Source organism: Acipenser ruthenus, chromosome 3, assembly GCF_902713425.1.
Source record: "Acipenser ruthenus chromosome 3, fAciRut3.2 maternal haplotype, whole genome shotgun sequence".
Classification (NCBI taxonomy): Eukaryota; Metazoa; Chordata; class Actinopteri; order Acipenseriformes; family Acipenseridae; genus Acipenser; species Acipenser ruthenus.
In genome coordinates this window covers 93136787-93153691 of record NC_081191.1, presented here as the reverse complement: position 1 = coordinate 93153691, position 16905 = coordinate 93136787, and the positions used below count along the sequence as shown (strand labels likewise).

Sequence of the window (16905 nt, the reverse complement as noted above, 5' to 3'; positions counted from 1 at the left end):
GTGTTTCTTTCCTTCAATGTACGATAATAAATGGAGCCAACTTTAAAAACCTGTGGCGTTTCCTGTTAAGTTTTATTAGGCCGTTGTGATATACTATTTTAAATTAATTGCATGTGTGGCTGATGAGTCATCAATTCAATTAGACAATCACTAATTTGCCTGTTTTGACAATTTTACAAGATTTTCTGTTGAAGTGGTTTGATTTCATATGCACAATGAATCACAACTACAGAAGCAATGGGGTGTTCTAATACATGTGCACACTGCTGAACTACAGAAGCAATGGGGTGTTCTAATACATGTGCACACTGCTGAACTACAGAAGCAATGGTGTGTTCTAATACATGTGCACACTGCTGAACTACAGAAGCAATGGGGTGTTCTAATACATGTGCACACTGCTGAACTACAGAAGCAATGGGGTGTTCTAATACATGTGCACACTGCTGAACTACAGAAGCAATGGCGTGTTCTAATACATGTGCACACTGCTGAACTACAGAAGCAATGGGGTGTTCTAATACATGTGCACACTGCTGAACTACAGAAGCAATGGGGTGTTCTAATACATGTGCACACTGCTGAACTACAGAAGCAATGGCGTGTTCTAATACATGTGCACACTGCTGAACTACAGAAGCAATGGGGTGTTCTAATACATGTGCACACTGCTGAACTACAGAAGCAATGGGGTGTACTAATACATGTGCACTCTGCTGTACCTGAACCACTGAGGGGTACTTGAGCACCTGTAGTCTGTGTAAAGAATAAGTCCCTGTTTGTCTAGATACAGCAACCCAGTGTTTACAAGGCTTCTGACCTGTATGTTAAAACTGTCATTTGCCAAACATTTGAGACCTAAATATGAAGGTCGGAAAGGCTTATTTATTAAATATGCAGTTAGGCATTATTCCCAGGGAGAGTGTTATTTCCAAAATGAGTCATTTCAAATCTCGCTGTTTAAAGTATTGTGTACAGTGCAATCAGGGACACATCTGCCACTGCACTGCCCTGGATAAACTGCAACAGCATCACTTCTACTATTGTCATATCAATGTACTTGTCCTGCTGTGGGACATATATATGAATATACATTCTAAACAAGATTGAAACAGAAAAGCAATGACATAATGAATATGTAATATATATATATATATATATATATATATATATATATATATATATATATATATATATAAAATACTGCCGGACAAGTCCAATCTCTTTTGCCAGTCTCTTTCACCAGGATTCCAGAGTGTCTTCTTTTTATTTTCAGAGCACTGGTTTACATTGTCCTACTCTAATTAATTAGTGTAATTTGGGGAGAATGTAGGAATTAACTGCTTTGATAAAAACGATCACTCCAGAGTGTGTACAAAACCCTGGAGTGGAATGGCCCTCCAGGACTGTGATTGGACAGCTCTGGAGTGGAATGGCCTTCCAAGACTGTGATTGGACAGCCATGGAGTGGAATGGCCCTCCAAGACTGTGATTGGACAGTCCTGGCCTACGAGATGGAGTAAAATGGTCTTAATAGAGGAGGATATTCAGAGAGGGGACTGTCTGGATAGTGCGCTGGTCTTTCTATCAAACTGCTCACAAACAGACTGCTTTGCTGTGTAACGCTCCCTGAGCTCCTTGTTACACAGCTAGTTCTGACTCCATCGAGACAGACTGCCTTTACATTGCAATGGTTGGTGATGGATTAGACTAATACTGAGTCTGAAATCTACCAATGACAGCATAGCATAGCAACGTGATGCCCCCATTCTGAAACTATTTGATTGTGGATTTTATTTCTAATGTATAATGTAATATTTTGTTAATAGATTTATGTTTCTATTCATTTTTTTTTAAACTGCAGTACATAAAAAAGGTATTTACAGTTAAACAGCAGTAGTGTAAGTAAGCTTTGAATATTTATAATGGGTATTAAAAACAAAGTTTTAAGACATACACATAAAGTAACTTTAAACGTATTTTTATTTTTTGTTTGCAATGATTTTCTATGGTCCTTTGTTGTGTTGTTCCCATTGTTTGCTAAGTACTCTATGTGAAGAAGGTTCTTTCATCTGAGTTCAGGAGCAGCTCCCTCGATTCTTGTGGCTTGGCAAACACGTAGTAACAACACCAGCCAATGGCATCTTTACAGAAGTAAGAAGAGTCAGCGCCACTTTATGATTCGCCTCTTTAGATAGCTAGCTTTGTTTTCCTGTGCACTAGATAAGTGGTTTCCAACCCTGGTCCTGTGGAGAGCTCTCAATTACTTAACTAGACCCTTAATTGAACTGATAATTTGCTTAATTAGACCTTTTTAATTGTTTTCAGCTCTTAAACAGTTGCAGAGTTCAAGTTCTTACAACGTGTTATAGATAACTTGAAATCTGCAACTGTTATGGAGCTGAAAACAAGTAAAAGGTCTAGTTACGCAAATTATCAGTTCAATTAAGTGCATATTTAAGTAATTGAGAGCTCAGTTGGAATGAAAACCAGCAGGAGCGTACTAACCGGGGATGATCCGTAATGATCCAGTGGTCAGTATGGAGGACGGTACTAACCGGGGATGATCCCGTGGTCAGTACGGAGGACGGTACTAACCGGCGATGATCCTGTGGTCAGTACGGAGGACAGTACTAACCGGGGATGATCCCTTGGTCAGTACGGAGGACAGTACTAACCGGGGATGATCCCATGGTCAGTACAGAGAATGGGACTAACTGGGGATGATCCCGTGGTCAGTACGGAGGACGATACTAAACTAGCACGCAACTTAATACCATTTGCAATGAACTAAGCAGCTCAAGATAGTCCCCAGCTGCGTACCAAAAATGTTCTGAATTGTAACAAAGCCAAAGTAACTGCTTTTGCCCTCTAGAGCAGTGGTTCCCAACCCTGGTCCTGGGGACCCCGTCTCTGCTGGTTCCCAACCCTGGTCCTGGGGACCCCGTCTCTGCTGGTTCCCAACCCTGGTCCTGGGGACCCCGTCTGCTGGTTCCCAACCCTGGTCCTGGGGACCCCGTCTTTGCTGTATATAAGTAAATAAATAATTCCAGTACAACTTTCCAATGTCTTTACTTTCAGCCTCTTCCGCAAGGTTTTTTTTTTTTTTTTTTTTTTTTTTTTTTTTAAATTTGCTGCTGTATCTGTCTGCCTCTCAGGAAAGGTATCATTCAATCTGCTTACAAGTGTATTCCATGCCATTGTGTGCTGCAGAATTGCTGAGGAATCCTTTCGGCCATCCTCCACAGTTTCAATACAATCTTTCATACACTCTATGAAATAAATGTTGCTTCATTGTATAACTTTGCACACGTTACTGATTGCTTTCCTATGGATGTACTGTGAAATCAAGCTTTAGGCTATACCTGAAATATGTAATCAGCATTTCTGATTAGATTTACACCTTTTACAGTCGAAAATACACCTTTGGTCCTATAAACGAATGCATTTGTTTTGTGTGTGAATTAAATAATGAGGACTAATACTAAGATGTCAGGTTTCTTAAAAAATTAATTAATTAAAAGATTTTGATCTTTTAATTAATTTTAATGATCGCCTGCCTGCCTTCAGTTCCTGTCTGGGAGCGCGCTGCAGTAAAGAGTTACCTGCGCTCCGCACTAAAGATGGGGTTCAGCTAGTCCCCAACTTTTTTCGCCATCTTTTTTCTTTGCAATTGGTGCTAAATCAGTCCGCAGCTGGGGGTGATCCTGAGCAGTACCCTATTAGCTGGTATAGAGCGTATAGTCAAAAAACATCTAAACACCAGACCAACTCTAAATACATAAACACATATACAAACACATTCAAATTTAATTCATTGCAAAAAGAACAATTCAGAAAAATTGCACGCGTCCAAAAAATGTAAGGGGCAGTTAATAACAAAACAAAACAGAAAAATGCTTTTGCAAAAGTATCTATCCTGGCTGCAGCCCACCTATTGTACCTGTAAGTAGCGCTTTTGCCCCTGTATATATTGTGCTTTTTAAACTGCCTTACAATTCACGAACGGGGTTAATAATACTTTCTCAGCTGAGCTACTTAACCCATTCTGTTTATACAATCATTGCAACACAGCAGTAAACCATCCCGCTTGAGCGGGGCTTTCAATAATATTAATTATCCTTATATTTAAAAAAAAAACTTTGCTTCTGAACGCTAACTTCCTCGTGAACACACCCTCATCTTGTCTTTTGCTTCCGTTCTTCCCATTCCTTGACTTGCAAATTTGACTGGATTGATTTCTGCAATTGGTGCAGCACCTTTGCCGTCAGCATTTGACTGACAGTAGCTTCCGGAAGTTTATGCTGTAGTCTTTCCGTGGAAGTGACGTCGCGCTGTCAACATGTAAGATGGCGGCTCATCACAGGCAAAATGCGGCTGGGCGGAGGAAAGTCCAGGTAAATGTATAGTATTAACGTTAACTCCAGGTAGGAGTTCGGGCACAGGGACACGATGCTGTCTCACACCTGCCCTGTGTGGTAGTATCGAGGAAAGGTGTCGTAGAGCTGAAGCGTGGGGTCCACTTGAGACAGCGCAGTGATTACTGCGAGGGGACAGGTTCCAATGCTCTCGGTCTCTCTCTGCTGTTTGCTTCGTCTGGGTTGGTCATAAGTACATCTGTGAAGCGGTGATCCATACAGGAGCTAATATTACTGCCAGACCACGAAGTTAATAAACTGGATTTCAAATGTGTAAAAAGACACGAAATAACGGTGGATTGCAAAAGGGCCGGGGTCCTGTTTTTTTTTTTTTTTTAATTGTAGTGTGTAGGTCATGCAATCGTGCAACGGTAACCGTGTTTAGATTGAATTAAGCCGTGTGCAAATCTATGACAAAACATCAGCCATCAGCATTTTGTGTTCTTTTCATTTTGGCAAGCGTTATTTACTGCGTCCGTTTCCTGTTACCGTGATCAGTTCATATTTAGTAAGGTTTGTGTGATGTGCAATGCTGCTGTACTGTACAGTACTGCATATATTCGCAAGTACCTATACAGTAAACACTTCATTACGGCTTCTGTAAAAATACAGTACTAATAAGGGTTCTGTTGTGGAATAAATCCCTTGGACGGGGTAACATTTAAGTTGTTATATTAAACGTTTTATTCATATAATGCAATTACCGGTACTTAACAGATTCATCTATTTTCAGGTCGTCCGTGATTACAGGGAAATGTTGCATATTTAATTGGCTAAAGTTGTATAGTTTTGAACTGTTCAAAATGTGGAGTCAGTTGGCTATTAATAAATAGCAAGCCCACTGTGACCTGGTCTAATGACTAAGGAGAGAAGGCGACTTGCCAAGCTGTTGCAATGGTATCAAATGCAAATTCAGTTGTTACTCTTTCACCATTAAGCCATCACTGATATGTCCATAACACAGGCAAACGCATATTATATATATATATATATATATATATATATATATATATATATATATATATATATATATATATATATAAAATCTTACACATTACACCAGTATGTATTGCTGAAGAAAATGTTGATTGCTAACACTGTTTCTTCATCTCTTAAGATTGTGCTGTGTATCCAGTTCTCTGTGTAAGCTTGTGATTAAGATTGCTGTATTCTGTTAGAATGATCTGTATTACAGTAAGTAATTCCAGGTAGAAAGTGCTACTGTGCAATGATTGTTTAACAGATCTTGCTCTATACTGTACATCAGCATTACCAAATGTTTCTAAAGTGGATACTGGTCAGGTAAAACAAAAGGGTTCTATAATAAGTTTCATTTAAATTTTATTGTATTATTATTTTTTGAATTTCAATGACACAAAATATACTAATTAATTGTGGTGGTACGATTTCCAAGTAGAGCTTAAACATTTAAATGAATAGCATGCTATTTGTATATGTGTGGTTGCATTCAGTGCAAGAAAAGACCTCTGAATCCATGTTTTGTAGAACATTGGTTTAATGCATGAATCAGAAGTTAGACTAAGTTAGGTAGAATGTATGGTCATCTGCTGTAAGTTCACAAAAAGTTCAATTTGGGGATGCGTAATATGTAAATAAATAAACATCTGAACAGACATGGGTTTGCAACATACATATTTATAAAACTGAAACGATAACAATACATTTTTAACTTTTCAACAGCAATCTGTTTATTATCAGATGCGCAAAAGCAACTGAACAATGTAGATAAAAACATTTTACAGAAGCGTACAGCACAAGAAGTTATAAAAAAAAGCTTCATTTATTTTTCTTTTTTCTTCTTTTTTTTTCAACAAAATGGTATTCCTTTACCTTGAGTCCTAAGGCTGTTCACAATCAATACAGATATGCACTTCTCCACGCCGCCTTCATGCACAGGGTACTGCTGCCCAAAGTTTTATTTTTATTATACTTGCCAACCTGGCATTGACATCTCTTGCGGCTCTCAGTGGGGTTGCCAGCTTCAGCTGTGGGTACACGCTTGGCAGTCTCCCTCTGTTCCAAATGCTTCTTGCGAAGTTCCTGTGCTAACTAAAATATATTCTCTCCTTGGTAAATTCTTCTCCGTGCATTGGCTGCTAGGTCCAATACATTGTAAAACACCTGAAAAGGCCAACGTCGGGAGCCAGCTTTCACAGAATACTTGGATGCCATCTGATCCAAAACATCAACTCCATATTTTCTTGTGTTGTAAAACTCCATGGTTTCTAGTATTTATTTTCACAAGTCCCGATGATAAATAACTGACAAACAGCACAGCTGGCAAGCAGACGCCAGCCTTTGAAAAGGCTGATTGAAAAACAATAGACTGTCAGTCATTCACTCAGGCACAGAGTAGAGACTAATCTAATTACAGCTGAACACATTGCGGACTGGTAAATAACAAAAAAATAAAGTAGAAAACCGTTCTGTATAATCACAATACAATTGTTTTCTGTGTGGCTGTCAATGTGACTGCTCCCGGGACTTTTAGGTATAATATAATACATCTCCTTTATTTCTGCACTCCTGCGTTTTCATGCTTTTGTGAGAATATTTAATACATACAGACAGAAAGGTACATGAAAACATAGCCCCATATGTGTGACACGACTGGAGAAAATTACATTTTAAAACCAAAACCCACCACAATGACTGTCGAGGGGCTGCTAGTGTTAAGGAAACCCTGTTTGTTCTATGCCTTGCAATGTGGATTTATTATTTATTTTATTTGGGGAGTGCTAAATATAATTTAAATAAATGCAGCACTGCTCTGGTGACATTGACCCTGCTTTTACATTAAACGCAGCAACTGTAAATGCAAATCCTCAGTGACACCGGATCTCTGTTAAAATACCTTAAGGGCAGTTCCATAATTTCAGGCATACATTTCAGACACTGTAAAGATGCAAGTAATCATTAGTATACTCTTGAAGTGGCTTTTTACTTGGGCATAGTCAACCAATTAGGACTGTAATTCAGAAAGGAATAATTCTCAGTCAGACTGGGTCTCTGTTAAAATACCTGATGAAATGTTAATGTTTAAAGTACTGTTGCCCTACACTGACTGGCTACAAGATTAGAGAATGTCTTTAAGAGCCCACCATGCATATCTCCCAGTATGCATTGTTTGAGTGGAAACTAGTATTATTATTATTATTATTATTATTTATTTCTTAGCAGACGCCCTTATCCAGGGCGACTTACAGTTGTAAACAAATACATTTCAAGAATCACAGTGCAAGTAATAATACAATTAAGAGCAAGATATATACAATGATGAATACAATGACTTGAGGTTTAGTGATTTGAGCTGCTGTACAGTAGCATTCCTTTTGCTTGTCCCAATACATTGCACAAGTGTGCAGGCTCTATCCATCAAACTTGTGCTTTTTGATTGCATGTTTTCTTCTTTTTTGCAACCGTTGCCATTTGATTTGTGCTAATATCCAACTATGTAAGAAAGACAATAGAAATATTTGCTTGTGGCTTGTCATGTTTGTAATAAGCAGCTTTGTGATATTGTTTTTAATACATGTTCCTGAGACTGGTTTCCTGCGGTAGTACTGTATAGAATGAAAGCAACATCAGAACCACCCAATGCCTCTCTGAATGTTTTTAAGTTGGTTGACGTGCTCCCTCTGTCTCTGTGATGTGTTTCTAATCCACTGCACTGCTGTGGTGTTGCTGCAGGTGTCCTATGTAATACGGGATGAAGTAGAGAAATACAATCGCAATGGGGTGAACGCACTGCAGCTGGACCCCACATTGAACCGGCTCTTCACTGCTGGCCGAGACTCCATCATCAGAATCTGGAGTGTGAACCAGCACAAGGTACTGTAGCTGTCTGTTATCACTCCCATAGCTGTGAAGAGAAGGAGTGCTGTGAATAGATTGTGTATTAATTCGGGGTGAAACTGAATAGTCGAACGTTCGACTATTCGATAACGATGGCACCTGTCGACAAGTGAATCCAACATTTGAAAGTTAAAAAAAAAAAATGTATATAGTACAGGCTTATTTTAAAGCCTGTACTGCTGATTGGTTCTCTATGTAGCGGTAATGAAGATTGACTGGAGGGTGGGATTTGTTATTTCTTGTCTGTGATTGGCTAAACTAGAACATACCTCGGCTAACGATGGCTTCCTCACAGAAAAGTTCAGCATGGAAATACTTTGACAAAGTAAATGAAAACACTGTTAAGTGTAAAATATGTGCAGTGCAATTAAACTACCACAAATCTACAACTGGTATGTTAACCCACCTAAAAGCCAAACACCCTTCTGCGACGCTAGCAATGACAGAAAAGGAAAGAGGACCGCAACAAACCGCCATTGCATCCTTTGCGGTGAGGCCTCGTCAGTGTGACAACGTACGTGCTGAAAAAACATCAGCCCTTATTGCTAATATGGTGGCAAAGGACATGCTTCCCATAAGTTTTGTTGAAGGTGAGGGATTTCGGGAGTTGATGAAATTTGTGGAACCTGAATACACAGACCCTGAACAAAAAACAATTGCCACTTGACTCGAAAAAATGCATGCTGATTCAGCAGCTTCTGTCCGCAGAAACGTGTCAAAGGCTGAGAAGGTGGCGTGGACTGCACTGAATACCGAGTCGTACGTCACAATAGAAGATTTCATAGAGGATTGGGAAATGAAAAGCATAGTTCTACAGACTCGCGCCATGCCAGAGAGGCATACAGCAGAGAATCTCACAAATGTGTTGAACACCGCTGTAGACCATTGGGGTTTATGGGGGAAAATCACTGCCTGTGTTCACGACAATGCCAGCAACATCATCTTAGCAAACTCGGAGTTCGCTGAATGGGACTCGAATTTGTGCTTTGCACACACTCTGCAGCTCGCCATCAACGATGGCTTTAAACTTGGTGCCATACATAATGTAGTCGGTGCGGCCAGCCGTCTTGTGGCGCATTTTCATCACAGTGCAATAGCTACTCAGGCTCTGAAGTTGAAACAAAAACAACAAACTCTGCCTGAGCACCATCTGGTGCAGTATTGCCGGACCTGATGGACATGCTGATTTTTTTAAACAAGAATAAGTGAACATGATAATAATAATGGAAATTGTTAGCCTAATTATTCCTAAAGTTTTTGTAAGGATTTTTTTTTTTTTGCTTCCATAGAAAGCTAGTGCGTTAATACCACTCAGGTCTTTTTGTTCATTCATTTATTTATTAATATTATTAAGCTAGCTACATACATAGCAAACTACTGCCTATATAGGCTATTTATTTTTTATTCACTGGAACTCGAACGCATAGGTATGTTTCCGATTTGATTTAACGTAGACCGGTAGTCTATATATTGAGTGTGGTTTGAAAACGTGGGAAAAGTAAATCGTTTAAAGTGGATTGTATAAATTAGCTAGTAAATCTAATGCATTTTGTATTTCGCTGTTATGACCGGAAAACATTGCCACAAGGATGCTAATTTAAGGCATTTGCCTCGCAGCTCACATTGCTAAACTATTATTGAATGAAAATTAAATTAATAATTGATTAAAAATTAGACGGGAGACGCCCATATTATAAGCAAGCGTTACTTTTTTTTTTTTAATTGTCACAACACGAGAGTTGACAGGTATGCTTATGTTATTGCTGCTGTTATGGCATTTCCGTATGTCTCCTAATAGGAAGGTATTTTTTACATAGCCTAATGTTTATTTAACAAAGTTGTTGTGTTAGCTAAGTATTTTAAAATAACGTTCAGAATTTATTGCAATTACAGTAATAATATGCATTATTTTGCATTTAATGTACATCTCATTTTGAATGGGGGGCGACTATTCGATTAGTCGACCTCAACAGCTGTGGAATTCTCAATACTCAAAATATTTGTCATGCACATCCCTAGTATTAATGCTCTTTTGTTGAATTGAAAACACTGAAGTTGTAAATACCAAGGCTTCAAAAAAAGAAAAACAAGTTTATCTTTTGCTAAAATAGCCATATATATATATATGAAATGTACATGGGGGAGACTGAGCTTTTAAGCTTTCCAACGATACCGCCCCATTTGTCTAGCCGCTACAATGATGGAGCAATAGGCAAAACCTAAGCTGTGAACACTGTCGCATGATGAGAGGCTTAACTTCAGGCGATCGTAGCTCCGGCTAGGAGTACCGCATACACACACTGAATACGTCTTTGGAAAGCCCTGAGTCTGTACTTTTAAAACAAGGCGTGTGGCTTTTACGGTGCCTGAGTAATATGTGCGTAACCTTTGGTGCCCTGGCGCCCCAAAATGAATGGGGCTGTTTTAAGAGTTAAAGCGAAAGTCACTGCTTGCAAAACAACACATAGATAGACTTAATATGATCTTTTTATTTTCAAAACGGTTTATTACTGCAGTGTTCTGAGTTTATATAATGCTTGAAGATAGCGGCCAAGACTCGCGTACGAGACAATAAAGGCTTGCGGTACTTAAAATATCCAGCACTACTTTTATTTATTTATTTATTTATTTATTTAAACCAGAACTACTCAGAATGCGGCTCATGGTGCTTTAGTCACTGACACCCACTTCCTTGGAGATTGTTGTAGCGTTTCAGGCATTCTAAATTGGGTGGAAAATACAATAACTTGGTGTCTTAAAATATCTCTGCGGGATTTTCCCGCACTGAAAGGGGCAGATATGAGGGAGCAACTTGGAAAATGCATGATTCCCGCAATCCCGCGCTGAAATTCAAGCCCTGAATGTATATGTTTATTGCAAGTTTAATATGTCGTGTTGATAATTTATTAATCAAACTATGCTTCGGCAAAAATAAGTTCTGCCATGCATTGTACTATTTAACTGCACAGTAAAAAAAAATCCTCAACAGCCAGTCCGCGTGCAGCATCCAAACATTCCGTTTTATAATGAACAACCCACTCTAATTCGTATACAGGCTGCACTGCTCAATTTACCCCCTGATCCTTTTGTGTTTCTGGCAGAGCTTGCACATCATGCCACCCAGTTCCTTGCTGTAAAAAAGCCTTTTCCATTGTTTTCACCACATGTCCTACCCAGTATCACGATGTTTCTTTTTTGTAAGCACGGCACCTCTTGCGGTTCTTCCAGTTATTATTATTATTATTATTTATTTCTTAGCAGACGCCATTATCCAGGGCGACTTACAATTGTTACAAGAGATCACATTATTTTTACATACAATTACCCATTTATACAGTTGGGTTTTTACTGGAGCAATCTAGGTAAAGTACCTTGCTCAAGGGTACAGCAGCAGTGTCCCCACCGGGGATTGAACCCACGACCCTCCGGTCAAGAGTCCAGAGCCCTAACCACTACTCCACACTGCTGCCCAAAGTTAGCTTTCTAAGTTGCTCATCATTGACTATAAGCTGCTCTTTTTCATTTTCTTTTTCATCATCCATTTCGGTTTGGTAATTTCCACATTCATTCATTGTTTTTGCTTTGAAAATAAACGTTTATTTTTTCAGCAGTCATTAACGTTCCAGCCTCTCCAAGTGCTTAAAACGGAAAACCCACCCCTTTAACTCTTTGATTAGTTAAATGTAGTCTTAACACAGCTGTCATGTGGTTCCAAGATTTTTTTTTTCACCCAGCGCACACAAGTGATCTAGTCAGCTAGAAGCACAATCACCCCTTATCATTAAAGGCACAGTAGCATCTACAAAACGGGAGGCTATGCGTTTTTCAGCTGGGTGGCGACTTTTATCTGACTTGTACTCTTTTATTGTTCGGTCTTGTTTCACAGGCCTTTATTTTATTTTATTTTATTTTTTATTGTGAAACACTTTGAGATGTCTTTGCCATGAAAGACGTTACATAAAAATAATTTGCTTGATTGATGACTGCGATGTGTAATGAAGTAAAATGTATAAAAAATAACAGTACTTAGCCGGATCAAACTGGTAATTGCTAACGTCAATGTGGTTATTTAAGTATAATGTTGGTAACACTTTTTTTTTTTTTAAATTGTAGCAAGACCCCTACATAGCATCAATGGAACATCACACAGACTGGGTCAATGACATCGTACTTTGTTGTAATGGAAAGACGTGTAAGTATTTCACCCTTTGAATGTATCTAAACAGTGTTCTAATAGTATATGCTGTACCTGTTGGTAATATAATGTGTTGTGTTTACTCTGAAAGCATTTGCATGGACAGTATAATAACAGCAATAACAATGGTGCTTATTTATTTAGTGTCATCTAGTCGGAGGGATGGCAGCCCCCTGTATGAAGCAGCCACACATGTTTAGTTACTTTGAATAGCAGTTCATTCAGGTTGCACTGTGCACCAAGGGCTCTAATAATCCATTGCATAACATGACTACCCTTCTAAAAGTGTTCCATGGTATTTTTGCAGTTTTACCATGTATGGTATTTATGTATTTACCACAGCTTGCTATGTTTATTAATGTCCTTTTACCGTACCTCTCTATTCTTTACCATGCTAACTTATGCTTTACCATGCTTTCACTGTGCGTTATTACTAGGGGTCTATTTAATCGCGATAAATGTACGTATTTTTTGCGGGTAAGTTATGGAATAAAATTAGGATTTCGCTGACATTTTGTGAACCTGTTTAAACATTAAATAAAGTAAGTAGACAATTTGTTAGAGCACTATAAAAGCCTAAAAATAGTGATACTTGCTTCCTTACTAAAACAGAGTGCTGTCATTTGTTAAAGGCAAGCATGCAACATCCCCCAGCAGTTGCTGCCGACATTCTCTGTCTGGTGTGGATTTGCCCATACATTGAGACTGCACGTCTTCATCCACTGAATTGGTTGGAAGCGTAAGGCAACCCTTTGCCAAGTTATACAGATGTGGAAATCGATTAGATACAGCCCCAAAACTCGGTTACTCAAGGTCATCTGACATACTTTAATAAAGGCAATATATGCAGCACGTTCGTTGTCATGTTATTTGTCCCATCCAATAATTAATTTTATTAGTACCGAGTCAAAACAAAGAAAATGTGCCTATTCTGGTCTAAAATTCTAACTGCATTTAAAAAGTAAGCAGCAGGCTGTTTGAAGCGAGGTGGCTGTGCTAGATCGTACCTGTAGTACTGATTTAAGCTGGCTACAGCTGACAGGAATACTTTTTGTCTGTGCTGACTTAGCAGTTTGTTTTCTGAAAGCTGTTTATTTTACGTTCTGTTCAGCAGCCTCTGTACTGGCCTTTAGTTTAATGTGTGATTCTGATTCTGAAGCTAAATAGAGATTGATCATATTTTCTGCAAAGACACATTACATGATGTGCAAAACAATTACCTCCATCTGCATGTACAGCTTCTTTGGGAAATATCTTGACACGATCATAAGCCGAAATATACATTGCTTTTTTTGCTTTGTCGTCCATTTCTGGTATTTTACCTCCAATGCTGAAAACTAGATTTTAGCAACTGTGGCAGGAATGGCGTTGTGGTGACGTAAGGCCAGCAGCAGGAACAAAAACAAACAAAGGCAGTACTGCGGGCAAAAAGACGCTGCACGCCGTTTATTTTCAAACAAGAATATAAATAAAATATTTGAACAGAAATACTTTGCTCACAGAGCGAAAACAAAAAGGTAAAACAAAAACAAATCACAAACAAAATAATATGATCAGTTGTGCAGTAGCCTTCACTGATCTACTTATTATTATTTTTATCTTTTGATATTTACACTCGCTCTCGTTCTCTCCTCTGAACCCAACCCCCCCTCTCCCTTCTCCCCTCCCCTCCCCTCCCCTCCCCTGAATGCAGAGAGCTGCAGGTTTATATGCAGGTGACCATCTCCCGTTTTAGCAATAAATTAATCACTTCATTAATTCGGGAGATGGCCACCTTCTGCACAAGGTTTTTAATTATTCCTGGCAGAGGACGAGCACCCAACCTCGCCTCTGCCAGAACACATTTTAAATGAAAACAAAACAATAACAAACAAACGCACGACTACGCCGTCATTTAAATACATAATAAATCATAAAACAAAAATACAAAATAACACAGGGTCGGAGGTGGAGACCCCGTTCTAAAAATAAATACTAAATAAATGTACAGGGCTCCTCGCCCTGTTACAGCAACCCTAAATCAAAACAATGCAGCACGGACTTTGTCCCACCCCTTACTGTACAGTACAGGTCACAGAAAAGCCAGTACAGATGCACTGATAGGCTGATTAAAACATAATTGTCATTTGAACATTAAACAAGAACGTTAACCACTTTGGAGTATTTTTTGTAACTGGTATTTGTCTAAGGATGTTTTTGTTGTGTGTTTTTTTTTTTTTTTTGCCTAAGTGCAATGCACACAGGACAGCGAAGGAATAAAAAAAGCCTGTCTACTGAAGGAAGATAAGTAGTTTGCGTCGCTTGCGTTGTGCAGTAGTTAATTTAAACAAGGTTTCTTTTTTTTTTTTTTTTTTTTCTCTGTACTTGTCTGGTATGCATTGGCCCCTAAAAGAGGTGAATTTCGCGGTGACCCTTCAATTTCCCGATTTTTCCGCGAAATCACGATTTAGGTAGACCCCTAGTTATTACACTTTGCTATGCTTTTACTTTTGGTAAACTTTTATAAGGGTAAGGTACAAAACCCACCAATGGATCTGCCCAAGTAACCTTAGAAAACATTTTAATTGAATGTTATTGCCTTAATGACCTTGTTTTATTACTACTTGTTTTGTAGTAATATCCGCTTCATCAGACACCACTGTCAAAGTCTGGAATGCACATAAAGGATTTTGCATGTCAACGTTGCGGACACATAAGGTATGATTTCAGACATAAGGGAGGATGTCAAAAATATGCATGCATGTTGTACACTTTACTGTATAGAAGTGCCTCTGGTCTTGTTTTCGTTGCACAGGACTATGTGAAAGCGTTGGCATATGCAAAAGATAAAGAGGTGGTGGCATCGGCAGGGCTGGACAGACAGATATTCCTTTGGGATGTAAACACCCTCACAGCACTGACTGCCTCAAACAACACAGTCACCAGTAAGTATCTTGAGGAAAATAATCCACCAATTAAAATGCATCACATTTAGATTCAAGTGAAGCCCTTGTTTATATAGGCCATCCAGGGGTTCAGTATGCTTAGCATGCCTGCACATGATGCATGTAAACTGTACCCTTGCAATGAAATCCTGATGCAGATTAGTGCGTTGCACCTCCTATTATAAGTAAGAACTGCTGACCTGTCAATGCTCCTTGCTGACCCTCTTACAGCTACTGGTATCCCCTGCTATATCTTTGTTTTATAAAATTGCAGATCAGAGCAATTTGATGTAAGCAGTGTGAGTTTAATCTGGGTGTTATCAAAAAGCTTTTTGTGAGAAATCAGAGTTATAAAAGGTCGTTCCAGTTTTCAAGTGGTATTAATAATAATGTTTTGATGTGATGAAGCATTTTGCTTTTCTAAGTAAGCGCTGTAGGTAGTAGGGAAAATATTTTGCAGGCATTATGCACACAGTATTCTTCTTTTTTCTTTTTTTTTTTTTTTTTTTTTTTTGAGGTATGTCTTTGTCAGTTGTATTGGTGGGTTTGTGATGTCATAACGACCCAGTATTGATCCCAGGGCATTAAGGCTAAGGCAGAGGTCACTAACCCCTGCTGATGGGGTGCTAGGTGTCGCAGTAGGGCTTAGTTAGACTTTGCCTTATGAAGTGACTCTGGTACCATGTCATCACCCACCATAGTTTCTATGCCTGCATTATCGCCAGGTGTCGGCCAGAAATGTGACAAATGGCTTCATTATTGTTTTCACTGAAGCAACATTACATCAGAATTGGGTCCCCTAGGACAGTACCAAAGCAATTTCACAGAAATGTATCAGCTGAATAAGACTTCCATATTTAATAGAAATCAGACTTTGCTTTTGATTTTTTATTCAACATAATATTGTAAATAAGAAAACAAATGAAAATGGCATGGACAAAAATGATGGGACCGCTAACCTAATATTTTGTTGCACAACCTTTAGAGGCAATCACTGCAATCAAACGTTTTCTGTAGCTCTCAGTGAGACTTCTGCACCTGTTAACAGGTAGTTTGGCCCACTCTTCCTGAGCAAACTGCTCCAGCGGTCTCAGGTTTGATGGGTGCCTTCTCCAGACTGCAAGTTTCAGCTCTTTCCATAGATGTTCGATAGGATTCAGATCAGGACTCATAGAAGGCCACTTCAGAATAGTCCAATGTTTTGTTCTTATCCATTCTTGGGTGCTTTTAGCTGTGTGTTTTGGGTCATTATCCTGTTGGAGGACCCATGACCTACGACTGAGACAGAGCTTTCTGACACTGGGCAGTACGTTTCACTCCAGAATGCCTTGATAGTCTTGAGATTTCATTGTGCCCTGCACAGATTCAAGGCACCCTGTGCCAGGCGCAGCAAAGCAGCCCCAAAACATTACCGAGCCTCCTCCATGTTTCACTGTAGGTATGGTGTTCTTTTCTTTGGAAGCTTCATTTTTTCGTCTGTGGACATAGAGCT

General features: G+C 39.0%; 1 protein-coding gene across 1 annotated transcript in view; it reads left to right on the top strand.

Annotated features, from left to right (window-relative positions):
* The first annotated feature begins 4203 nt into the window (after positions 1–4203).
* LOC117395016 (WD repeat-containing protein 48) overlaps positions 4204–16905 on the top strand; it is a 29153-nt gene continuing 16451 nt past the window's right edge. The window contains exons 1-5 of the mRNA XM_033993843.3: positions 4204–4397; positions 8130–8270; positions 12408–12486; positions 15104–15186; positions 15284–15413. Coding sequence (XP_033849734.1) covers positions 4350–4397; positions 8130–8270; positions 12408–12486; positions 15104–15186; positions 15284–15413 — 481 coding nt within the window. The 5' untranslated portion in view covers positions 4204–4349. The remainder of the gene's footprint in view (positions 4398–8129; positions 8271–12407; positions 12487–15103; positions 15187–15283; positions 15414–16905) is intronic.